We start from the raw sequence: 26,218 nt of genomic DNA, 5'->3' as shown, positions 1-26,218 counted from the left end.
AGCAAGTTGCAATTTTTCCCCACATCATGTTATATAGCCTCTAGAATAATATCAATGTTTTAAAAGTGGCTGTTGTTCCCCTTTAATACAAACTCATCACTTTCTGCAGCTACTTCACTGTAAATGTCCTCCATTAAAGAGAGATGATTATGTCCTTTACTGATTCACAGTCACTTTGGGCAGTTTAGTTTGAGTTAGTTAGGTTTAAACTGAGGTTAGAAGTGATCTAAATATTGAGGTAGACCAGCAGTCTAAGACACACATCATGTAACACGGGTGCTCTGGTGTTCCTTGTTAGAATAGAATAATAGCAGTGTTTTAATAATGGCCGTTGTTCCCCTTTAATAAACAAACTTGAGGCAGATCACTAAATGTTTAATAAGACAGTCAGATAGGAAAAGCAGCTAATTCTTGTTTATTAAAGCAGGAGATTTAAAATAAAGGAACATTTTCATTACAGACTGAATGCTGAATTCAGTACCAACACTTTAACTCTTCTCTCTGACCAGGGTCTGACATGAACTTTTTTCCCTTCCTGCCACTGTGGCAGACAAGTATTTGTTTTTGTCCACCACTCAGAAATTTATCTGCCACTTTTGAAATCTGTGCGCTAAATGAAGGAATAACATTTTAGATCTGATGTCATTTAATGTTCAATATATTTTACATAATAAACATTATATAAACGGTAAATTACAGTGTTGGATTTACACCGTAGCTTCCGGGGGAGCCCTGTTATTCAAGGCAGGGAGGGTAGTGTACACAGTACTGTACTGTACTTTGTTATTGTCATCTATAGTGGTTGTTTGCATAAAAACACACAATTCAAATGATTATGATTATTTAAATATTTGCTTTAATAAAAAAAAAAATCTTTGTAAGTTGTTTAGAGCTAGTGTTAGGAAGTTAAACGGGTCAAAATTCTCTCTCTATTATCTATTTTATATTACTGTGAAAACATCTCCTTCAAACAACTGGATATTTTAAGATATTCCTCTACACTTCAGTAATGAACCTGCACCCTCAGACACAAAGTAAGAGAGCTGCTATATTCCAATTTCTACACAAATGTTTTTGCAGACTAAAATTTAACAGACTTCATCAAATAAACTCTTGTTCTTAGTATCCGTGACAGCTGTCCACTTTTATAAACAAACTTGAGGCAGATCACTAAATGTTTAATAAGACAGTCAGATAGGAAAAGCAGCTAATTCTTGTTTATTAAAGCAGGAGATTTAAAATAAAGGAACATTTTTCATTACAGACTGAATGCTGAATTCAGTAACAACACTTTAACTCTTCTCTGTGACCATTTGAGCTTCAGTGTCGGCAAAGTCTTGATATTCTTCAACAACAATCAACAAATGATTTTAGTAATAAAGTAATGTCCCCACAGAGAGAAGAAGAGGAGTCATGCTTCTGTGGAGAATCTGATGTCCAAATCCAGAAGAAGACCTGGACCTCAGACAGCCAGTCAGACCAGCTCTGTACAAAGTAAGCCTGTAGATCGGTCTGCTGATGTCTTCATGTCTGAAAACAGGACTTGTTGTTTTAATACTCACTATTGTTGTGACAACCATTTAAGATCTGCTCCACCATACATATCTGCTCTGCATCACTTGTACTTTGTTCTCCTTTGAGAGAAAATCTGAACTGAAAGGACTAAATTTATATTTTTATTTTTTGTTTTTATGATAGCACTCCGTCTTTGCATTAATAATCAGAATGCTGTTTGTTTTCCATCTGCATAAATGAAGATGGAGAACTATTAAACTCTGTGTAAAGCAACAACATCACTGTTCTATCACAGACAGACAGTCACACTGACGAAAGGGGAGATTTTCCTTGCCACTGTCGCATAACAGTACTTTTGTTGGGTCTCTAAATTATAGAGTACGGTCTAGACCTGCTCTATATGAAAAGCATCTTTAGATAACTTCTGTTATGATTTGACGCTATATAAAAATGAATTGAACTGAACTGAACTGAACTGAACTGAACTGAACAGGAGCCATAGACTTTGAACAACATTAGCGTTCCTGCTACAGTCTCCTTCTCTAACTTACAAACATCTTGTCCTGCAGAGCAACTTGTTGAAAAACTATTAAAAATAAAATAAATATAAAAATCACGTTGACGTTAGTTTTGACTTCAAGAAGGGATGATGACTTTATAACCTTTACTTCTTTATATGTTGTTATATTGATTATTTTCATAATGGCATTGGAAATAATAAGTTTCTGTGTTTTGTCTTAAACTTTGTTTCTCTCTTTCAGCAGATAGTGGTCTGCAGGAGGTTGTAGATGAACATAAGATCAGTCTTAAGAAGAGGTGTGAATGTGTGACTGAAGGAACTGATGAAACAGGAAGTGGAACCCTCCTCAACAGGATCTACACTGAGCTCTACATCACAGAGGGACAGAGTGAAGAGGTTAATACCCAACATGAGGTGAGGCAGCTTGAGACAGCTTCCAAGAAGAAGACCCTCCATGACGCTCCAATCAAGTGCCACGACATCTTTAAAGCCTTACCTGACCAACAGGGACACATCAGAGTCGTTCTGACGAACGGCGTCGCTGGCGTTGGAAAAACCTTCTCAGTGCAGAAGTTCACTCTGGACTGGGCAGAGGGCTTGGAAAACCAAGATGTCAGTCTGGTGGTTCTGCTTTCGTTCAGGGAGCTGAACTTGATCAGAGATGAGCAGTACAGTCTTCTAATGCTGCTCCATGTTTTCTATCCAACATTACAGAAGGTCACAGCAGAGAAGCTCGCTGACTGTAAAGTTCTGTTCATCTTTGACGGCCTGGATGAAAGCAGACTTTCACTGGATTTCCAAAACAACGAGGTTGTGTCTGATGTCACCCAGAAGTCATCAGTCAATGTGCTGTTGACAAACCTCATCCAGGGGAATCTGCTTCCCTCAGCTCTCGTCTGGATAACTTCCCGACCTGCAGCAGCCAATCAGATCCCTCCTGCATGTGTTGACAGGGTAACAGAAGTACGAGGCTTCACTGATGCCCAGAAGGAGGAGTACTTCAGGAGGAGAGTCAGTGATGAAGAGCTGTCCAGCAGAATCATCTCACACATCAAGACATCCAGGAGCCTCCACATCATGTGTCTAATCCCAGTCTTCTGCTGGATCACTGCTACAGTTCTGGACCACATGTTGACTACAGACCAGAGAGGAGAGCTGCCCAAGACCCTGACTGACCTGTACTCAGACTTCCTGTTGGTTCAGACAAAGAGGAAGAAGCAGAAATATGATGAGGGACATGAGACGAGTCCACAGAAGCTGACGAAGGCTGACAGGGAAGTTCTTCTGAAGCTGGGGAGGCTGGCGTTTGAACATCTGGAGAAAGGAAACATCATGTTCTACCAAGAAGACCTGGAGCGGTGTGGTCTTGATGTCACAGAAGCCTCGGTGTACTCAGGAGTTTGTACAGAGATCTTCAAAAGAGTGTGTGATCTTCCAGAAAACAGTCTACTGCTTTGTTCACCTGAGCGTTCAGGAGTTTCTGGCTGCAGTCTACATGTTCCACTGTTACACAAACAGCAACACACAGGTACTGAAGGCCTTCCTGGGAAAAAGATATGTACATTCAACCCTGGATGTCTTCCTGATGGGAGCCATGATGAAATCCCTTGAAAGTAAAAATGGCCACCTGGACCTGTTTGTTCGCTTCCTTCATGGCCTCTCTCTGGAGTCCAACCAGAGTCTTTTTAGAGGTCTGCTGGGTCAGACAGACAACAGTCCAGAAATCATCCAGAGAGCCATCAACAACCTGAAGGAGATGAACAGATATCTTATCTCTCCAGACAGAAGCATCAACATCTTCCACTGTCTGACGGAGATGAACGACCACTCGGTACATCAGGAGATCCAAGAGTTCCTGAAGTCAGAGAACAGATCAAAGAAGAAACTCTCTGAGATCCACTGCTCAGCTCTGGCCTACATGCTGCAGATGTCAGAGGAGGTTCTGGATGAGTTGGACCTGAAGAAGTACAACACAACACGAGAGGGACGACGGAGACTGATTCCAGCTGTGAGGAACTGCAGAAAAGCTCTGTAAGTTCAGATGTGATTATCTTTATAGATCAGTGTAGATTACTAGTTTAGTTCTTCAAATATACACACTATAAAATTATTCCTATGTGTTCCACGTGTTTATTACATAAATAAGTCAGTTGTATTTTGTCACAGATGTTCTTGAGCTGTTTCAAATGTTGAGTTAAAAAATGTTTCAGTAGGTTTTGTTTCTAGCTGTCAAGTTAATGAACACTTGTTCTATTTATTTCTAATAATTGTTACATTTTACAGTTTTTTCTTATTTATCTTTGGGGTGATGGAGACGACATGTGAACCTGGTAAAACAAATGAAAAAAACTAAAGATCAGCTGACTGGTGGAGCGCTGGGTCTAACCGGTGTAACGACAGCAACAGAACGTTTGCTGATCCGGCGGAGAGTCGGGGCGGTCCTGGGATCAGAGCCCTGGTGCTGGGGTTTGCTTTCAATAGGCCTTGCACCACATTACACCTTACCTCAAGTGTTATTGGGCTCTTCTCTTTCATTGGCCGCAGTTTTAGTTTTCTTTGAGACCAGCTCTGCCATGTCTCGTCTCATCTCGTCTCTCCAAAAAACACTTGAACTTTCTAGTAAACAAACCTCTTCTTGTTTATAAACCAACATAACATCATAATCTTGTTTTTAAGTCTTTCCTTTTATTCTGTTACTCACAGAAGGAAACTCTGGTGTTTCTCTCTCTTGTTGGTGTAGAGAAGAGTAGTAACAGGGAATACACAGCTTCCACCAATAACAGCGGTCTGATGAATATATAACAGCAGAATGGTAGAATCCAGACTTTTTAAGAGATCTTATACACACCAAAGATCAATGTTCTGTTTTTAATGCTGATACACTGATAACATCTTTCTGATGACATTATGTTGAAAATAATGAAACCTTATTGGTTCATTAATTGTGTTTGTGAGCTGAATACGTTTGATGCTCAGAAAAGAGTGTTAATGACAAAACGCCATGCAGTCTTTAAATATATAATTATATGAATGTTTAATTATGTACAGATTTAATATTATTACGTAATTTGTTTAATTTCTCTACCGTTTGGCAGCAGTCACTACATTTTCCCATTTATGGACGTGAACCTGACAGCAGCAGGTAGCTAGAGGTCAACTTTATCAACTGTATTATTATTACTTATTCACTGAGTTTTAAAAATGCTTTTCTAATCAAGAAGGCCTCATGCTAACTTTGTGGAGACAGACCTGGGATCAGATCACACTGACAGACTGGACATTAGGGAAGCCTCAATGTAACTACATTTTTTCTCTTCATCTGCAAGAATAAAGAAAAACAAAGATTAAAAGTCTGCAGGTTTGAGAGAGTGATGAGAATTATTGTTTCATGTCAACCAGTGAGATGAGATTAGCTGAACCACTGATGTGAGGAGCAAATGTTAATCAGAGAAGTATATATCAAACTGTTTAGTCATCAAATGCATGAAGTAAATATAAACTGTCCTCTTTCATAATAACATATTTTGTCATTTTTGTGTCATGACAGACTTTCTTACTGTGGACTCTCAGGTACTCACTGTGAAGTTGTGGCCTCAGCTCTGAAGTCCAACCCCTCCCATCTGAGAGAGCTGGACCTGAGTATCAACGACCTGTATGATTCAGGAGTGAAGCTGTCTGCTGGACTTGAGAGTCCAAACTGTAGACTGGAGACTCTGAGGTCAGTTCACTGACTGTAGCTTATGTAGTTTGTACACACACTCTCTACGCACACAGGAGAGGCTTCAGTTGGTTGCAATCTCCTCACCTCACCTCTATATACCGCCAGATCATACACTCTGGACCTTTAAACACAGACCTTTTATTTCAGGCATCTAACTAAAAACCCATTCAAAAAACCCATTGACCTCCAGACGAGGGAACAGGAAGTGCTAAAATGCTAACTCATTTCTGGGTTTTAGGACTCATTCCTGTAGCTCATAAGGCACATAAGTGATTTCAATCAGGAAAGACTCGTATGAATTAAATGATGATTTATTACAAAGTGCACAATTTATGAATAGCACATTTCTTTGCCGATTTAGACCCGATGTGAAATAATAAAGGGGAAGTGAAGCTGTAGTAGGATGTAGAAATATTCCCCTCGGGTCTAGACACTGGTGGTGGTGGTGGTGGTGGTGAAGACTGATGCAGATCCGATGAATGAAGTGGAGCAGGATTACTCTGATGTGATGAATCTGGAGGTGATGGGGTGGTGGAGGGTCGCGTCCGTTTGCTGAATGCTGAAACTTAAACTGCATAGAGGAGAAATGTTTTTTTAAACTTTTGAAAGCAGCATGTGATTGGTTGAGGGAGATATGGAAAGCTCTGATTGGTCGCTGAAAAGAGAGACGCCCATTATCAGCTGACATATTAATAGCCCATGAGAGAGAGAGACCCAGAATGAATGAGGATGAATGAGCTTGCACACCCAGTCTTCCTGTCTGAATTTACACATGAGCTTCATGATTATGAACGATACCATCAAATTAGAGTTTTCTATGGTTCTAAGTTATTCTCACGTTCTTTTTGACAGGAGATCTAACTGTGTTCTGTTTTCATGTCAGCATTGGCTTATTATTTGAAGCAAAACCAAATAAATATTCTGCATCAGAAACATCTTTGCAGGTTAAAATTTTTTTCAAGTCCATCTCAATACAATACTCACATGTTCATATGTACATTCAAAGAGTTATTGATGTTGAGTGTTACGAGATGAGGACTAAATCTACAGTCTTGTTCTGTGTAAAATGTCCTGTAACGTTGAACTTAAGCTAATCGGAGGCGTCAGCAGTCTGAGTTATATCTATTAGGGCTGGGTGACTAGGAGAAAATCAAATATCACAATATGTTTGACCAAATACTTCGATATCGATGGTGCGACAATATTGTAGGGTTGACTATTGGTGGTTCCACAAAATATTTACACAATGAGGTTTTTGATAAATAATCATCAGTAATGTGGATATAATGAGTAAGTGTAAATGACAAATAATAGAACAGCTAGAACAGTCTGGTAAGTTCAGGAAATTACATCACTTTAATGTAATGTAGCTTTTAAAACCAGGAAAAGATGACACTGATGCCATATCACGATATATCGCAATTTTTATTTAACGATTTTGAAATAGATTTTTTTAATGCCAGAATCGATATATTTGCTCCATCTGAGTCTATGAGGAGGTAGAAGGAAGTTACCGCTTTTATTGTTGTAGTCTGAGTAACGTGACGTCATATCTGTTCTGTATCCGTTCCAACCAAAACAAACCGCCGCGAGCAGAAACGAGAAAGTATTAAACGTTGGAGGGTCAGCGTGGATACGACCTGCACCCTCACATGTTAAATACCAGCATGGTAAACACTACACATCCAGTAAAGGATGGAAACACTTTGGGTTTCACACATTGACAGGAAAAGCAGAGCTAGACATCACGGCTAAAGCTGCATGCTAACTCTGTCACGGACAGGAAACGTCATCGTATCGCTGTAACGTTGCGGTCTAGCCGGCCGTTGCTCTCGTCTCCGTGGTCAAATGGGCCGACGCTACAACTGTAGAGCACCCATATACTGACATTTATGTTAAATGCATTCAAACGGCCCCGATGGAGCTGACCATGGATGGATAAAGAGAACGGAGCTGACGGGAGAGCTAGAGACCACCTTGGAGAAGTTAGAGGAAGTAGACACGTGGGTCTACGTCCGGTTTTCAAAATAAGGTGTTAACAAAGGGAAGTGTATTTACAAAATACATCTATAGAAATAAGATTGATTGATTATATTCACCAGAAGTATAAAACATTACATGTCCCTTATAAATTAAAAAGAAAATACCTCTAATCTGTGATCTGTTTTTATTCTTTGATTTTTGGGTTGCTGGAAAAAATGTAATTAATTCCTGACAATGACTGATATATTTGACTTCAGGACATCTGTGACTACATACATGCTGAAAATCAAACATTTTTATTGGATTCATTTAGATATTTTCCAAAGTAAAAGTCCCTAGAAGTGTATGATTCAACTTTTTCCCATGGTCTAGTGTTAAAAAAGTTAACAAAAATCACAATAAATCACAAAATCGAATCACAATACTTAAAAATCACAATACATATTGAATCATGAGATAGTTGAATCATCCTAGCCCTGGTAAACACCCACTTGATTTGTCTGAGTCAGACTGCTGAATCTTCATATTAGTTTCAGTTGAACTTCTGAATTCATTTCTTACAGTGTAGTTGTGTTATGAAGGGACCACTTCACAGGAGGAATGATTACTGCCACCAATAACTCTTTTAATGTACATATGACATGTGGCTGTTGTTTATAGACACACTTGAACAAATGTGGACTTTTCCTGTAAATGACATAAACCTACTAAGCTACCAGATACAGTGAGAAGAAGGCCATGTAATAAATGAAGTAATGAAGTCCAACAAGTCTGATTTAATATTGATCCTCTAATTCCAGGCTTGACTGAGATCAGCAGCATGTTACTGATGTGTGTTGACATGAACAGGTGTATGAATGTTGTGGTGACATATGGATGATGTCTGTAGAAGGCTGACATTATGATGATCCACAATGACAGTCACTCTACTCATTTTAGGGAAAAGATCATTGATTAGGACATAGTGATGTTGAGCTACACATTTAAAACCTGAACACATCTGATTTGATTAAAAAGTGATTTTTATCTTCATCATTTATTCTTTATTCAGATTGATAAGCTGCAGTTTGTCAGAGATCAGCTGTGCTTCTCTGGCCTCAGCTCTGAAGTCCAACCCCTCCCATCTGAGAGAGCTGGATCTGGGAGGAAACGACCTGGAGGATTCAGTAGTGAAGCTCCTGTGTGGTTTTCTGGAGAGTCCACACTGTAGACTGGAGACTCTGAGGTTAGACACCATTTTTTACTTCTGTTCTGAGATTAATATGATGTGAAAGTCGTGGTGACACTAAACTGCAGACATAAGGCTGATATTATATTGATCCACACTGAGTATCTTAACGCTAAAGGACATTTTCTTCTTCAGTGGTTTAGTCCATTGACTGTGGCAGAGCTATGTTGAGCTACTAGGGGTGTGACGATTCACTCAGCTCACGATACGATACGATGCACAATATTGGGTTCACGATCTCGATACGACATTATAACAATAATTTTAACAAAACTTGAATGATGAAAATATATGACTGAAAAAGTAGTTTTTTATTTAAAAGACACAAAATACAAAAACATCACACAACTTCTATGCAAATTTTGTCTGACTCCTCCATTAATGCCTGGCTGCAAATCAGCTACAAATGCACTAACCACACCAGCACTAGGGATGTGACGGTGCACTAACCACACCAGCACTAGGGATGTGACGGTGCTCTAACCACACCAGCACTAGGGATGTGACGGTGCACTAACCACACCAGCACTAGGGATGTGACGGTGCTCTAACCACACCAGCACTAGGGATGTGACGGTGCACTAACCACACCAGCACTAGGGATGTGACGGTGCTCTAACCACACCAGCACTAGGGATGTGACGGTGCTCTAACCACACCAGCACTAGGGATGTGACGGTGCACTAACCACACCAGCACTAGGGATGTGACGGTGCTCTAACCACACCAGCACTAGGGATGTGACGGTGCACTAACCACACCAGCACTAGGGATGTGACGGTGCTCTAACCACACCAGCACTAGGGATGTGACGGTGCTCTAACCACACCAGCACTAGGGATGTGACGGTGCACTAACCACACCAGCACTAGGGATGTGACGGTGCTCTAACCACACCAGCACTAGGGATGTGACGGTGCACTAACCACACCAGCATTAGGGATGTGACGGTGCACTAAACACACAAGCACTAGGGATGTGACGGTACACTAACCACACCAGCACTAGAGATGTGACGGTGCTCTAACCACACCAGCACTAGGGATGTGACGGTGCTCTAAACACACAAGCACTAGGGATGTGACGGTGCTCTAACCACACCAGCACTAGAGATGTGACGGTGCACTAACCACACCAGCACTAGAGATGTGACGGTGCTCTAACCACACCAGCACTAGAGATGTGACGGTGCACTAAACACACCAGCACTAGAGATGTGACGGTGTACTAACCACACCAGCACTAGGGATGTGACGGTGCTCTAACCACACCAGCTCTAGAGATGTGACGGTGAGTAAATACTCCCACCGGTTAATAAACTTGTGACATCACCGGTGTTACTGATTAAACCGGACATTTTACAGGAAAAGATGACGGTCAACATGTGCAGCTTTCTTACTTTGATGTTTACCGTTGGGTGGCTGGCTGTGTGTCTGACCTCTCCGGTCCAGCTTTTTTTCTACCTGGCGCCGCACCCACCGGCTGTGACCGCTCCGTCCTCCTCGTGGCGATTAACGTTACCTCATTAACGTTATGGTTCCCTTATATCATCGGGTTTAAATCTGAAATATTGCCAAATAGGCGCGCTTGCTTTTCGCTTCGACACCAAATCCTCCGCCATCTCGGTCTGTCAACTCTCTCTGGTCAACGTGTGTGAAATATGACACCTGCCGCTCTGAGCTGACTCCTTAAGATGCGTTCACTGTCAGATTGAAGCGTCCGTCGTCCGACTATGTATTGATGACATTCCGCAAAAATGAACTAAATGGGTTCAATTTCTGTAAAAAAAAAAAAAAGCAAGCCGACAGTGGGGGCGGTGCTTCACCTACTGGTCTGAACTCAGAGCGCCCTCGTCTGTTCAAACAAAGCACTGAAACAGACGAGAGACTGCAGATCAGTGCTGGTATGACTAGATGTACCTATGATGCCCTGATATCACTATCAGTTTTTCATCTCGACGATACATATCGTCACGTTTTTATATCACTATATTTCGTGGCATGATATTTCGTCACAGCACTATGAGCTACACATTTAAAACCTTAATATATCACAACTCTTGACTTTTATCATGTTTCTTTTTTTTCCAAGAAATGATAATAAAAAATACACAAGTATGAAGAATAAATAAATAATCTCTATTTCAGCTATCAGACATTAACAAAATATATTCCTTATTTGTTTTTTCTAAGAAAAGAAATATGAATCTATATGATGCTTATATTGACTGAATAGTTTTGCTGAAGACGCTTTGATTTTATGACTCCACTATTCCTAAAATATATACAGTATATTGTAGATGTCTTATCTGATATATCTTTGTTCACATTTTCACAAAACTCAACCTGACATATTTGACATCTTTAGAAACTTTGAGATCTTGAGTTGAATCTTGAAATCAGTTTCTGTGGTTTTTATTTGTGTTTGGCTGCTCAACATGAGTTTGTATCGATGGATCCAATGGTGGAGCTGTCAGAGTTTAAGAGGTCACTAAATCTTTATTGAAGTAGCAGCACGTTGTCATTAATATTAATGAGAGCTCTGTTTCACTTTTTGTATTTTACAGTTTTTAACCTGCATCCTGTTGGCTTCAGGTGTTTGGAGTTTACATTTTCTAAACTTCTACGTTCTAAACCTTCTTAAGCTCTGAACACATTATTAAACATTGAATGATTTCAAGCAGGAACGTTGTCTTCTAAATTTACATCATTTATTCTTTATTCAGATTGTGGAGATGCGGTTTGTCAGAGATCAGCTGTGCTTCTCTGGCCTCAGCTCTGAAGTCCAACCCCTCCCATCTGAGAGAGCTGGATCTGAATGACAACAAGCTGCAGGATTCAGGAGTGAAGCAGCTGTGTGGTTTTCTGGAGAGTCCACACTGTAGACTGGAGACTCTGAGGTCAGACACCATTTTTTACTTCTGTTCTGAGATTAATATGATGTGAAAGTTGTGGTGACACTAAACTGCAGACATAAGGCTGATATTATCCTGATCCACACTGAGTATCTTAATGCTAAAGTACATTTTCTTCTTCAGTGGTTTAGTCCATTGACTGTGGCAGAGCAATGTTGAGCTACGAGGGGTGTGACGATTCACTCAGCTCATGATACGATACACAATCTTGGGTTCACGATCTCGATACGATATCATAACAATCATTTTAAAAAACTTGAATGATGAAAATATATGACGGAAAAAGTAGCCTTTTATTTAAAAGACACAAAATGCAAAACATCACACAACTTCTATGCTAATTTCGCCTGACTCCTCCATTACCTGTCTGCAAATTAGCTGCAAATGCTCTAACCACAACAGAACTAGGGATGTGACGGTGCACTAACCACACCAGCACTAGGGATGTGACGGTGCACTAACCACACCAGCACTAGGGATGTGACGGCGCACTAACCACACCAGCTCTAGGGATGTGACGGTGCACTAACCACACCAGCACTAGGGATGTGACGGTGCTCTAACCACACCAGCTCTAGGGATGTGACGGTGCTCTAACCACACCAGCACTAGGGATGTGACGGTGAGGAAATATTCCCACCTGTTAATAAACTTGTGACATCACCGGTATTACCAATTTAACCGGACATTTTACAGGAAAAGATGACGGTCAACATGTGTAGCTTTCTTAATTTGATGTTTACCGTCGGGTGGCTGGCTGTGTGTCTGACCTCTCTGGTCCAGCTTTTGCTGCGGGGCTGTAGGGGTCTACCTGGCGCCGTACCCACCGGCTGTGACCGCTCCGCCCTCCTCGCGGCGATTAACGTTACCTCATTAACGTTATGGTTCCCTTATATCATCGGGTTTAAATCTGAAATATTGCCAAATAGGCGCGCTTGCTTTTCGCCTCGATACCAAATCCTCCGCCATCTCTCGGTCTGTCAACTCTCTCTGGTCAATGTGTGTGTGAAATGTGACACCTGCCGGTCTGAGCTGACTCCTTAAGATGCGTTCACTGTCAGATTGAAGCGTCCGTCATCCGACTATCTATTGATAATATTGCGCAAAAATTAAACTAAATGGGTTTTATTTTTGTTTTTAAAAAGCAAGCCGACGGTGGGGGGCGGTGCTTCACCTACTGGTCTGAACTCAGAGCGCCCTCGTCTGTTCAAACAAAGCACTGAAAAAGACGAGAGACTGCAGATCAGTGCTTGTATGACTAGATGTACCTATGATGCCCTGATATCACCATTCAGTTTTTCATTTTGATGATGCATATCGTCACGTTTTTATATCACTATATTTCGTGACATGATATTTCGTCAAATCCCTATGAGCTACACATTTAAAACCTTAATATATCACAACTCTTGACTTTTATCATGTGTCTTTTTTTTTCCAAGAAATGATAATAAAAAATACACAAGTATGAAGAATAAATAAATAATCTCTATTTCAGCTATCAGACATTAACAAATATATTCAGTATTTGGTTTTTCTAAGAAAAGAAATATGAATCTATATGATGCTTATACTGACTGAATAGTTTAAACTGAAGATGCTTTGATTTTATGACTCCACTATTCCTAAAATGTATACAGTATATTGTAGAAGTCTTATCTTATATATCTTTTGTTCACATTTCCCCAAAATCCATCCTGACATATTTGACATCTTTAGAAACTTTGAGATCTTGAGTTGAATCTTGAATCAGTTTCTGTGGTTCTTATTTGTGTTTGGCTGCTCAACATGAGTTTGTATCGATGGATCCACTGGTGGAGCTGTCAGAGTTTAAGAGGTGAAGTCACTACGTCTTTATTGAAGTAGCAGCACGTTGTCATTAATATTAATGAGAGCTCTGTTTCACTTTTTGTATTTTACAGTTTTTAACCTGCATCCTGTTGGCTTCAGGTGTTTGGAGTTTACATTTTCTAAACTTCTACGTTCTAAACCTTCTTCAGCTCTGAACACATTATTAAACATTGAATGATTTCAAGCAGGAACGTTGTCTTCTAAATTTACATCATTTATTCTTTATTCAGATTGAGTCACTGCAGTTTGTCAGAGATCAGCTGTGCTTCTCTGGCCTCAGCTCTGAAGTCCAACCCCTCCCACCAGAGAGAGCTGGATCTGAGCCTCAACGAGCTGCAGGATTCAGGAGTGAAGCAGCTGTCTGATCTTGTGAAGAGTCCAAACTGTAGACTGGAGACTCTGGAGTAAGTAGAGGGTCGGAGTCGGTCCATGCTAATTTCAGCAGTATTGTTGTGATGTGTTTCCTCAGGTAAGCTGTGAGAGGAGAACAGTGACACAGAGAGAGAGAGAACAGTCAGCCAATCAGATCAGCCAGAAGCTTGTTGTGATCATGTGTTGGAGTTGATGTGAAGAAGATGTTGTTGTTTTGTTCATGTCTCCAGGAAATAAAGCTGGATTACAGCTGACAGCATCACATCATGTATAGAGACAGTGGTCCTCATCCATCAAACTGTCGTACCATCAAATCTGATCAGAAAGTCTTTGTTCTCTCATTGATCAGTTCATCTCTGTCACAGCTCTGAGATCAGTCTGACTGAAGTCTCAGATCACAGGCTCTTATTTCATAGAACCGTGGTTACATTTAGTAACCATGATGTGGTCTGCCTAATGAGTTCTTAAAGGAGGGTAACGGGATGAGGGTGTGGAGGTTTAGTGTCTTTATTAACTCATTTCAGTCACTAGGAGCAGCAAACTGAAATGAGTGACGACCAGAGGAGGTGAGGACTTTAGGAACGACCACACTGATGAATTTGCTAGAACATAATTTGCGGTTACTGTTGGAGATATTGAGTAGTGAGCAGAGATATGAAGGTTGGTTTTGCCGATGATAGTTTTATAAATGAACTGTGAGCTGCATCAGTGACTGACAGCTGATGAAGGGAGTCTCTGCAAACACTGATTCATGACTTCTGTTCTCTTCTTCTCTCATCAGATGGAAGCCGTGGCCTCTGAAAGAGTGAGTGATCAGAAAGTGGATGTGTTGAGAGGATCAGCCGTGTCCTGATGATCCACAGAGGTTCACCACCTGGACCTGCATCTTATTTTGTCTTTTTTTTTTATTCATTCATATATTCTGAACCCAACATGCCTCTGCAGAATAGTTCAGTTTATGGCAACATAACTGTAGATTAACACATTTAAATAGATCTTTCTGCTTCGCTTTGTGTCGCAGCTCCACTCTGTGGAACGATGGAGTTTTGCTGTTTATTTCCACATATTTCTAAATAACAGTGGAAGTTAATTAAAACCGAGCCCTCAGGAAGAGCGCCGAGCTTTAAAGCCAAATTTCCTAGTGGCCAAACGACGATACTACAACTTCTGTGTCCGTCATGTGATGCCATTGGGCCCAAAAATACTTTTTCCCACAGTCTTCCATTGGGAAAGAGACGGCTGTGACCAGGTTGGTGACCAGCATGAGGAGGAGGTGCCAGGCTGTTGTGGCTGCGTATGGATCTTCCACTTCCACCGCTACTGAGGCTCCTGACGGTGTATTAAATTAATAAAGTGTAAAATAGCCAATATGTCTTGTTTGTTGTTTGTTCCTTGTTACTGATAGAAAGTCCAATCATCCAATCCACCAAACAACTCAAATCAAGAGTCAGTACCAACAGGAGAATACACTGTTTAGCATCGGCAGAGAATTTTGGCAAATTTTTCTTGGGCGCTAGGTGATTCCAGAGAGTTGGGGCTAAGACAGAAAAGACCTGATCATCTTTTGTTTTGCAGTTTGAGCGGATCTTAAAGTTCATTCTGAATTTTACAGGAAGCCAATGGAGGGATGCCAGAACAGGGGTGATGTGAGACCGACGGCTAGTTCTGGTTAATAACCTGGCCGCTGCATTTTGAACCACCTGTAGGCGATTTGAAACAGTTTGACTGAGGCAGGTGTAGAGGGAATTACAATAGTCTAGACGGGAGAATATGAAAGTGTGAATTAAAAGTTCAAGATCGGTGGAGGACAAGATACATCGGATTTTTGCAATGTTTCTTAACTGGAGAAAGCAGGTCTGGACAAGTTTAGTGACATGATGGTCAAAAGTCATATTCCGGTCAAAGATGATACCAAGGTTCTTAGCTGTAGGACTGATATTTGATTGAAGTGGGCCAATAAACTGATGAACTGCTGTAGCAAAATTGTCTGGTCCTATTAAAAGAATGTCTGTTTTTGACTGTCTGAGGTCGAAAGAGGTCAAATTATCTAATATTTCTTAAAAATGCAAAGATTAGAACAAAGTCCCAAAAAATGCATACAAGTTTATGTAGAATTTTTAAAGTCAAATTGTAAGACCCTAAAATAATAATATATAATATATTATGCACTCTTAAAATAATAATAATAATTAAAAAAAATATATATATAATAATAATAATTATTATTATTTTAATAAAAAAAAAATACTTTTACCTGTAGTGCTATTCATCAGTCTAGATTATTGTCAGCGCACCAGGAATGGTAGCAGCGCTGTAGCGCCCAGTAGCTCATGATAGTCGAGCCCAGTAGCTCATGATAGTCGAGCCCAGTAGCTCATGATAGTCGAGCTAAACTGAAAACGATTTGTGTCAAACTGTACGCAGACACTGTTCAACTGAAGTCGGGTTTATATGTGGACACTTGAAACATTTAATTACCACGGCATCACCCGAATGTGTCGATCAGCGGAGCGAAACAAAAGCAGACTGGACAGAATCCGTTCCCCCACAGCGTTCAGACAGCCTCCCACTGCAGATTCACACTGTGCCAAAGTCATATCTAATGCTATAAGAGTGTTTATCGCTGCATATACGACCACACTCCATCATAAACAATACAGAATTAAAGCATATGGTCAAAGCGTGAGCCTTCACGTGTGAATTTTAGTCTGTTGTGCCTGCCCTGTAGAAACTAGAATAAGCAGCAGTTGAGGATTTACCAACAGCCTTAAGATGGAACATTACATTTACATTACAGACATTTATGATTTTATTTTTGGAATTTATTTTTTCTTATTGACAGTATGTCAGTATTGGAGTGCCTTAACTGTTATAGTAAGAATTATGACCAATGAGCCACTGTTGAATGAGTGGGAGATAAAAAGCTAAGTTTTTTAGCAGTTCTGGTTGAGCTTCTGCTTCAATATATGACCTTAGACCTTCATATTTACATGAAAATAACAAAGCTGCATTTTTTGTTTGTACTAATTACTGTAGAAGACTTATTCATTCAATTAAGATTTGTCAATGAAGAAGTGTATTTGTTCTTTATGTAAGCCATACTTTTGTTAAGGCAAACATTTGTTAACTTATTTTTGCCAAATAAATGAAAAGCATGTTGAAATCAGAACATGACCTCCTCGCTGTAACATAAAACCGTGACCCCAAAACCGTGATATGAACCGAGGAACCAGGAATTTTGTGAACCGTTCCACCCCTAATATATATATATTATATCATAAATTGTTCATCATATTGGAAGTGTTGCCGCTAGCATAAACCATATACATGTATATATATATATATATATATATATATATATACAGTATATATATATATATTAGGGATGGAAACGGTTCAGGTAAAAAATCTGAACCGTTCGGTTCTCTGGTCACGGTTCTCTAGTAACGGTTCTCTAGTCATGGTTCGCTAGTCACGGTTCTCTAGTCAGGGTTCTCTAGTCACGGTCATGGTTCTCTAGTCAGGTTCTCTAGTCACGGTCACGGTTCTCTAATAATGGTTCTCTAGTCACGGTTCTCTAGTAACGGTTCTCTAGTCACGGTTCGCTAATCACGGTTCTCTAGTCACGGTTCGCTAGTCACGGTTCTCTAGTGACGGTTCGCTAGTCACGGTTCTCTAGTCAGGGTTCTCTAGTCAGGTTCACGGTTCTCTAGTCAGGTTCTCTAGTCACGGTCACGGTTCTCTAGTCAGGGTTCTCTAGTCACGGTCACGGTTCTCTAGTCAGGTTCTCTAGTCACGGTCACGGTTCTCTAGTAACGGTTCTCTACTCACGGTTCTCTAGTAACGGTTCTCTAGTCACGGTTCTCTAGTCAGGGTTCTCTAGTCACGGTCACGGTTCTCTAGTCAGGTTCTCTAGTCACGGTCATGGTTCTCTAGTAACGGTTCTCTAGTCACGGTTCTCTAGTAACGGTTCTCTAGTCACGGTTCGCTAATCACGGTTCTCTAGTCACGGTTCTCTAGTCACGGTTCTCTAGTCACGGTTCTCTAGTCACGGTTCTCTAGTCAGGGTTCTCTAGTCACGGTTCTCTAGTCACGGTTCAGTGTAACTGAAGCTGCGGTCGTGCGTTGCTATTGGCTCAACATGAGTGCAGACCAGATTTTACTGCGCATGTGTTGATGAAGCGTGACCCAGCCTCCTTCACGGATGAAGTGGCGAGTGCGGCTGTCAGTCAGTTTAGGAAATGGCGAGTGGACACAATAAAGTCCAGTTAGAGGATCCACCAGCATCGTTTCACTCTGCTGTATGGGAGCATTACAGATTTAGTGTTACCATGAAAATGACGGAAAATAGTGTTTGATAAAACGTCGACTGTATAAGCACTGTGCAACACGTGTGGTTTATGTTAACGTCTTCCACTATGATGAACAATTAATGAAGCGATCACTCCGGTGTGTCCGTTGATAGCGTAAGGAGAAGAGAGGCGGGTATGAAAGAGCAACTCCTTCTCCCCGCAGCATTTAAACAGCCTCTACATGCAGACTCAGACTCAGACTCAGACAGGGAGAAAAACATGACTAAAGCACTGGGGAGGTTTATAGTGAAAGATATGCAGCCTTATGTAGTCGTGGAGGACGCTGGATTTCAGCATATGATTAACGTAACGTTACTTGAGCTGCACTATACACTTATAAGCAACACAGTAATTCCAGCAGCACAATCCCTGTAATGTGTTTTGTAGTTATTCATTATTTTTAAATAACACAAATCTTTCAATTAAGAGCTGATAATCAGGGAATTGAGACATATATTATACTGTTCTTATTTTGTTTTAGTATAGTTCTGGTTGAGCTTATGCTTCAATTTATGTTGATGGACTTAGTCTATAATTACATCATATTTATATGAAAATAACAAAGCTGCATTTTTTGTTTGCAATAATTACTGTAGAAGACCTATTCTTTCAGTTAAGATTTGACACTGAAGAAGTGTTTACGTTCTTTATGTAAGCCATACTTTTTTTAAGGCAAACATTTGTTAACTTAATTTTGCCAAATAAATGAAAAGCATGTTGAAATCAGAACATGACCTCCTCGCTGTAATATAAATTAACTGAACCGAACCGAAAACTGTGATATGAACCGAGGAACAGTGAATTTTGTGAACCGTTCCACCCCTAATATATATATATATATATATATATATATATATCTGTCACAATTTATTTTAATTCATTAATTCGTGTTTATTTCTGATTTATGACTAGAACAAGTTGACACACAGAGCTGAGCTGCATCTCAAATTAATCTTCAGGTTCCCAGCTTTCAGATGATGTTCACCACTGCTATGTGACATCTATTTCTAACCTGCTATCTGCCGTGAACACACCCAGTCACACAACTCAGCTGATTTCCTGTAAATGGAGAGAGGAGGAGCCGCACTGGCCAGGTGAGCCAGGCTCATGAGAACAGAGGGAGGGAACTATGTAGGTGTTCAGTCTGTCAGTTCAGTGAGACAGAGGGGTGACGACTGTAGACTGAAGCAGGGTGAGTGTTAATCCAACATTAATCCAACATTTTATCATCTTTCTGTCAAAGTGTCTGAGTCAGTTTCCTCCCTGTGGACTGTAGAGGAGAGAAATGTTAGAATGATCTCAACAGTTTGATTCTTCTGTGAACACAAAGTTATGACTGGCTGAATAATCCTCATTAAAGCTGCTGTAACCCAAGAAAACAAGAAAACAAGAAAACAAGCAGAGACTAAAAGAATAGTGACCAGGTGGAGTTCTGGGTGGTTTCATTCTACTGTATACTCTCTGTGTGTGTGTGTGTGTGTGTGTGTGTGTGTGTGTGTGTGTGTGTGTGTGTGTGTGTGTGTGTGTGTGTGTGTGTGTGTGTGTGTGTGTGTGCGCGTGTGTGTGTGTGTGATAGAGAGAGAGGGTGTGTTACTTCCTGGTCTCTCAGTCTATCCTGTAACTCTTGTACTAACTTGTTTCTTCTTCATGTTTACAGTCAGTGTCCCTCTTTTACCTCTCAGACTGACTTCAGATCAGAAGATGAGTGATTGTGTGGAGGAAGAGGAGGACGGAGCAGAGTCTCTAGTCTCTGGCTGTCTGTCTATGAAGAGTGACCAGTCTACAGATGATCCTCCACTCTTCAGTAATGAACCTGGACCCTCAGAGTCAAAGTAAGAGAGCTGCTACTAATTCATTTATAGGACTTCACTTTCCTCTACCAATACTGTTTTCTGTTGATTTTGTGTTTCTGTTTTAAAAGTTCTACTAAAATGTATTTTCTAACTGAAGTTGAACACACTTTTCGTGACACAAAGAGAATTAATTTGTGCATTCTTCCTCTTCGTATCTGTGACAGCTGTCAGTCACCCAGGAAAGCTCTAATCTAAGAGGACTAATACAAACTTTAAACCAAACTTTGGTGTTTTCAGAGTTCAGTACAGACCGAGAGCAGAGTCTCCAGCACCCAGCTGTCTGTCTATGAACAGTGACAAGTCCATGGGTCTTCGTATATTCTTCAGTAATGAACCTGGACCCTCAGAGTCAAAGTAAGAGACTGTTTTTACTGTGCGCTGACCTGGTGGATGATGATGCATTGAGGATGAAGACTAAATGTTCTGCTAAAAGATTTCTATTCCTGATGCAGAATTATTAGTGCAGATACTGTTTCAAACTAAGATGGATCTTAGTCTGGGTTTTATAGCCACAAAGTACTGCTTGTATTTCTGTAACAAAACACCTGAGAACCTCCATTTCACAATTTACACTTCATGAAAATATTCATGTTTCTGCCTGAACGTTGAAGTCGCTGTAAAGATTTACAACTATTAAAAATCTGAAAGAATGTGCTTCAAATGTGTAATTCATTTCCTCATATTTGTCCTCAAAATACTGTGTTGGTTTGACTTCTCCTAAAATCAGCTGTTATGACAGCTTCTTTGAAGTGGGGTTGTACGTATACTCCCGTGTTCTGGGGAGTAAAATTACTGTCCGTTGTTCCCCTTTAATACAAACTCATCATTTTCTGCAGCTACTTCACTGTAAATGTCCTCCATCAAAGAGAGATGATTATGTCCTTTACTGATTCACAGTCACTTTGGGCAGTTTAGTTTGAGTTAGTTAGGTTTAAACTGAGGTTAGAAGTGATCTAAATATTGAGGTAGACCAGCAGTCTAAGACACACATCATGTAACACGGGTGCTCTGGTGTTCCTTGTTAGAATAGAATAATATCAGTGTTTTAATAATGACCGTTGTTCCCCTTTAATAAACAAACTTCAGCCAGATCACTAAATGTTTAATAAGACAGTCAGATAGGAAAAGCAGCTAATTCTTGTTTATTAAAGCAGGAGATTTAAAATAAAGGATCATTTTCATTACAGACTGAATGCTGAATTCAGTAACAACACTTTAACTCTTCTCTGTGACCATCTGAGCTTCAGTATCGGCCAAGTCTTGATATTCTTCAACAACAATCAACAAATGATTTTAGTAATAAAGTAATGTCTCCACAGAGAGAAGAAGAGGAGTCATGCTTCTGTGGAGGAGCCGATGTCCAGATCTAGAACAAGACCTGGACCTCAGACAGCCAGTCAGACCAGCACTGTACAAAGTAAGCCTGTAGATCGGTCTGCTGATGTCTTCATGTCTGAAAACAGGACTTGTTGTTTTAATACTCACTATTGTTGTGACAACCATTTAAGATCTGCTCCACCACACATATCTGCTCTGCATCACTTGTACTTTGTTCTCCTTTGAGAGAAAATCTGAACTGAAAGGACTAAATTTATATTTTTATGTTTTGTTTTTATGATAGCACTCTGTCTTTGCATTAACCAATCAGAATGCTGTTTGTTTTCCATCTGCATAAATGAAGATGGAGAACTATTAAACTCTGTGTAAAGCAACAACATCACTGTTCTATCACAGACAGACAGTCACACTGACGAAAGGGGAGATTTTTCTTGCCATTGTCGCATAACAATACATGCTCATGCTTTTGTTGGGTCTCTAAATTATAGAGTACGGTCTAGACCTGCTCTATATGAAAAGCATCTTTAGATAACTTCTGTTATGATTTGACGCTATATAAAAATGAACTGAACTGAACTGAACAGGAGCCACAGACTTTGAACAACATTAGCTTTCCTGCTGCAGTCTCCTTCTCTAACTTACAAACATCTTGTCCTGCAGAGCAACTTGCTGAAAAACTATTAAAAATAAATATAAAAAATACTTTGATGTTAGTTTTGACTTAAAGAAGGGATGATGACTTTATAACCTTTACTTCTTCATATGTTGTTATATTGATTATTTTCATATTTGCATTGGAAATAATAAGTTTCTGTGTTTTGTCTTAAACTTTGTTTCTCTCTTTCAGCAGATAGAGGTCTGCAGGAGGGTGTAGATGAACATAAGATCAGTCTGAATAGAGGTCTGCAGGAGGTTGTAGATGAACATAAGATCAGTCTGAATAGAGGTCTGCAGGAGTAGATGAACATAAGATCAGTCTGAGGAGGAGATGTGAATGTGTGACTGAAGGAACTGATGAAACAGGAAGTGGAACCCTCCTCAACAGGATCTACACTGAGCTCTACATCACAGAGGGACAGAGTGAAGAGGTTAATACCCAACATGAGGTGAGGCAGCTTGAGACAGCTTCCAAGAAGAAGACCCTCCATGACGCTCCAATCAAGTGCCACGACATCTTTAAAGCCTTACCTGACCAACAGGGACACATCAGAGTCGTTCTGACGAACGGCGTTGCTGGCGTTGGAAAAACCTTCTCAGTGCAGAAGTTCGCTCTGGACTGGGCAGAGGGCTTGGGAAACCAAGATGTCAGTCTGGTGGTTCTGCTTTCGTTCAGGGAGCTGAACTTGATCAGAGATGAGCAGTACAGTCTTCTCATGCTACTCCATGTTTTCCATCCAACATTACAGAAGGTCACAGCAGAGAAGCTCGCTGTCTGTAAAGTTCTGTTCATCTTTGACGGCCTGGATGAAAGCAGACTTTCACTGGATTTCAAGAACAACGAGGTTGTGTCTGATGTTACCCAGAAGTCATCAGTCAATGTGCTGCTAACAAACCTCATCCAGGGGAATCTGCTTCCCTCAGCTCTCGTCTGGATAACTTCCCGACCTGCAGCAGCCAATCAGATCCCTCCTGCATGTGTTGCCAGGGTAACAGAAGTACGAGGCTTCACTGACGCCCAGAAGGAGGAGTACTTCAGGAGGAGAGTCAGTGATGAAGAGCTGTCCAGCAGAATCATCTCACACATCAAGACATCCAGGAGCCTCCACATCATGTGTCTAATCCCAGTCTTCTGCTGGATCACTGCTACAGTTCTGGACCACATGTTGACTACAGACCAGAGAGGAGAGCTGCCCAAGACCCTGACTGACCTGTACTCACGCTTCCTGTTGGTTCAGACAAAGAGGAAGAAGCAGAAGTACGGTGAGGGACATGAGACGAGTCCACAGGAGCTGACGGAGGCTGACAGGGAAGTTCTTCTGAAGCTGGGGAGGCTGGCGTTTGAACATCTGGAGAAAGGAAACATCATGTTCTACCAAGAAGACCTGGAGCGGTGTGGTCTTGATGTCACAGAGGCCTCGGTGTACTCAGGAGTTTGTACAGAGATCTTCAAAAGAGAGTGTGTGATCTTCCAGAAAACAGTCTACTGCTTTGTTCACCTGAGCATTCAGGAGTTTTTGGCTGCAGTCTACATGTTCCACTGTTACACAAACAGGAACACAGAGGTACTGAAGGACTTCCTGGGAGAAGACTATGTTCATTCAACCCTGGATGACTTCCTGGAGAGAGCCATGATGAAAGCCCTTGAAAGTAAAAATGGCCACCTGGACCTGTTTGTTCGCTTCCTTCATGGCCTCTCTCTGGAGTCCAACCAGAAGCTCTTAGGAGGTCTGCTGGGTCAGACAGACAACAGTCCAGAAATCATCCAGAGAATCATCAACAACCTGAAGAAGATGAACAGATATGATACCTCTCCTGACAGAAGCATCAACATCTTCCACTGTCTGACGGAGATGAACGACCACTCGGTACATCAGGAGATCCAAGAGTTCCTGAAGTCAGAGAACAGATCAGAGAAGAAACTCTCTGAGATCCACTGCTCAGCTCTGGCCTACATGCTGCAGATGTCAGAGGAGGTTCTGGATGAGTTGGACCTGAAGAAGTACAACACACCAGAGGGACGGCAGAGACTGATTCCAGCTGTGAGGAACTGCAGAAAAGCTCTGTAAGTCCAGATGTGATTAACTTTATAGATCAGTGTAGATTAGTAGTTTAGTTCTTCAAATATACACACTATAAAATGATTCTTATGTGTTCCACGTGTTTATTACATAAATAAGTCAGTTGTATTTTGTCACAGATGTTCTTGAGTTGTTTCAAATGTTGAGTTACAAAATGTTTCAGTAGGTTTTGTTTCTAGCTGTCAAGTTAATGAACACTTATTCTATTTATTTCTAATAATTGTTACATTTTACAGTTTTTTCTTATTTATCTTTGGGGTGATGGAGACGACATGTGAACCTGGTAAAACAAATGAAAAAAACAAAAGATCAGCTGACTGGTGGAGCGCTGGGTCTAACCGGTGTAACGGCAGCAACAGAACGTTTGCTGATCCGGCGGGGAGTCGGGGCGGTCCTGGGATCAGAGCCCTGGTGCTGGGGTTTACTTTCAATAGGCCTTGCACCACATTACACCTTACCTCGTGTGTTATTCGGCCCATATCTTTCGTTGTCTTCAAATACAAACTGTTGCCATGCTGCCGCAATTTTCGTTTTCTTTGAGACCAGCTCTGCCATGTCTCGTCTCGTCTCGTCTCGTCTCGTCTCGTCACTCCAAAAAATACTTGAACTTTATAGTAAACAAACCTCTTCTTGTTTACAAACCAACATAACATCATAATATTACGTTAATCACGTTGTCATATTGCTTATTAGTAATACAATACAGGCTGGATTTAGCACTGTGACTCTGTCGGCACAGGTTGTTGATGTAGGATACTTTTTAGTTTGCCAGAATGTGTCATAATGACAAATGTCGGTTCCGCCGGTTAGCATAAAATCAAACCAGTTTAAGCTCGTACACTGGACCGGAAAACTGAAAACCGACCCAACTCTAGCATTAGCCACCGTAAACTACTGGTCATACGAGACAAAGATCGTCGTTGTAAAACCCCTGAGTGTGTTGAATCGAGCAATGGTGTATTTTATTGCTCATGAAGTCGAGTTGTGTTCCATAATCTCGTTTTTAAGTCTTTCCTTTTATTCTGTTACTCACAGAAGGAAACTCTGGTGTTTCTCTCTCTTGTTGCTGTAGAGAAGAGTAGTAACAGGAAATACACAGCTTCCACCAATAACAGCGGTCTGATGAATATATAACAGCAGAATGGTAGAATTCAGACTTTTTAAGAGATCTTATACACACCAAAGATCAATGTTCTGTTTTTAATGCTGATACACTGATAACATCTTTCTGATGACATTATGTTGTAAATAATGCAACCTTATTGGTTCATTAATTGTGTTTGTGAGCTGAATACGTTTGATGCTCAGAAAAGAGTGTTAATGACAAAACGCCATGCAGTCATCAAATATATAATTATATGAATGTTTAATTATGTACAGGTCTAATATTATTACGTAATTTGTTTAATTCTCTACCGTTTGGCAGCAGTCACTAAATTTTCCCATTAATGGACGTGAACCTGACAGCAGCAGGTAGCTAGAGGTCAACTTTATCAACTGTATTATTATTACTTATTCACTGAGTTTTAAAAATGCTTTTCTAATCAAGAAGGCCTCATGCAAACTTTGTGGAGACAGACCTGGGATCAGATCACACTGACAGACTGGACATTAGGGAAGACTCAATGTAACTACATTTTTTCTCTAACAAAGAAAGAAACAAAGATTAAAAGTCTGCAGGTTTGAGAGAGAGTGATGAGAATTATTGTTTCATGTCAAATAGTAAGATAAGATTAGCTGAACCACTGATGTGAGGAGCAAATGTTAATCAAAGAAGTATATATCAAACTGTTTAGTCATCAAATGCATGAAGTAAATATAAACTGTCCTCTT

At 40.6% G+C, this 26,218-nt stretch overlaps 1 protein-coding gene across 15 annotated transcripts in view; it reads left to right on the top strand.

Annotated features, from left to right (window-relative positions):
• LOC141769522 (protein NLRC3-like) overlaps positions 1-26,218 on the top strand; it is a 67,172-nt gene that overhangs the window by 32,875 nt on the left and 8,079 nt on the right. For 13 of the 15 annotated variants that reach the window (XM_074639563.1, XM_074639645.1, XM_074639716.1 and 10 more), the window contains 2 exons: positions 8,791-8,964; positions 11,693-11,866. In XM_074639563.1, the coding sequence (XP_074495664.1) occupies positions 8,791-8,964; positions 11,693-11,866 (348 nt within the window). Of the gene's footprint in view, positions 1-8,790; positions 8,965-11,692; positions 11,867-13,962; positions 14,137-14,885; positions 15,473-20,546; positions 20,664-21,628; positions 21,727-22,494; positions 22,516-22,601; positions 24,370-26,218 lie in introns of those variants that run through there. The other 2 variants (XM_074639784.1, XM_074639840.1) reach the window with 2 other exon arrangements.

This window comes from Sebastes fasciatus, chromosome 1 (genome assembly GCF_043250625.1).
Source record: "Sebastes fasciatus isolate fSebFas1 chromosome 1, fSebFas1.pri, whole genome shotgun sequence".
NCBI lineage: Eukaryota > Metazoa > Chordata > Actinopteri > Perciformes > Sebastidae > Sebastes > Sebastes fasciatus.
Note: the sequence above shows the minus strand (reverse complement) of the source record. Positions and strands in the feature narration are given on the sequence as shown.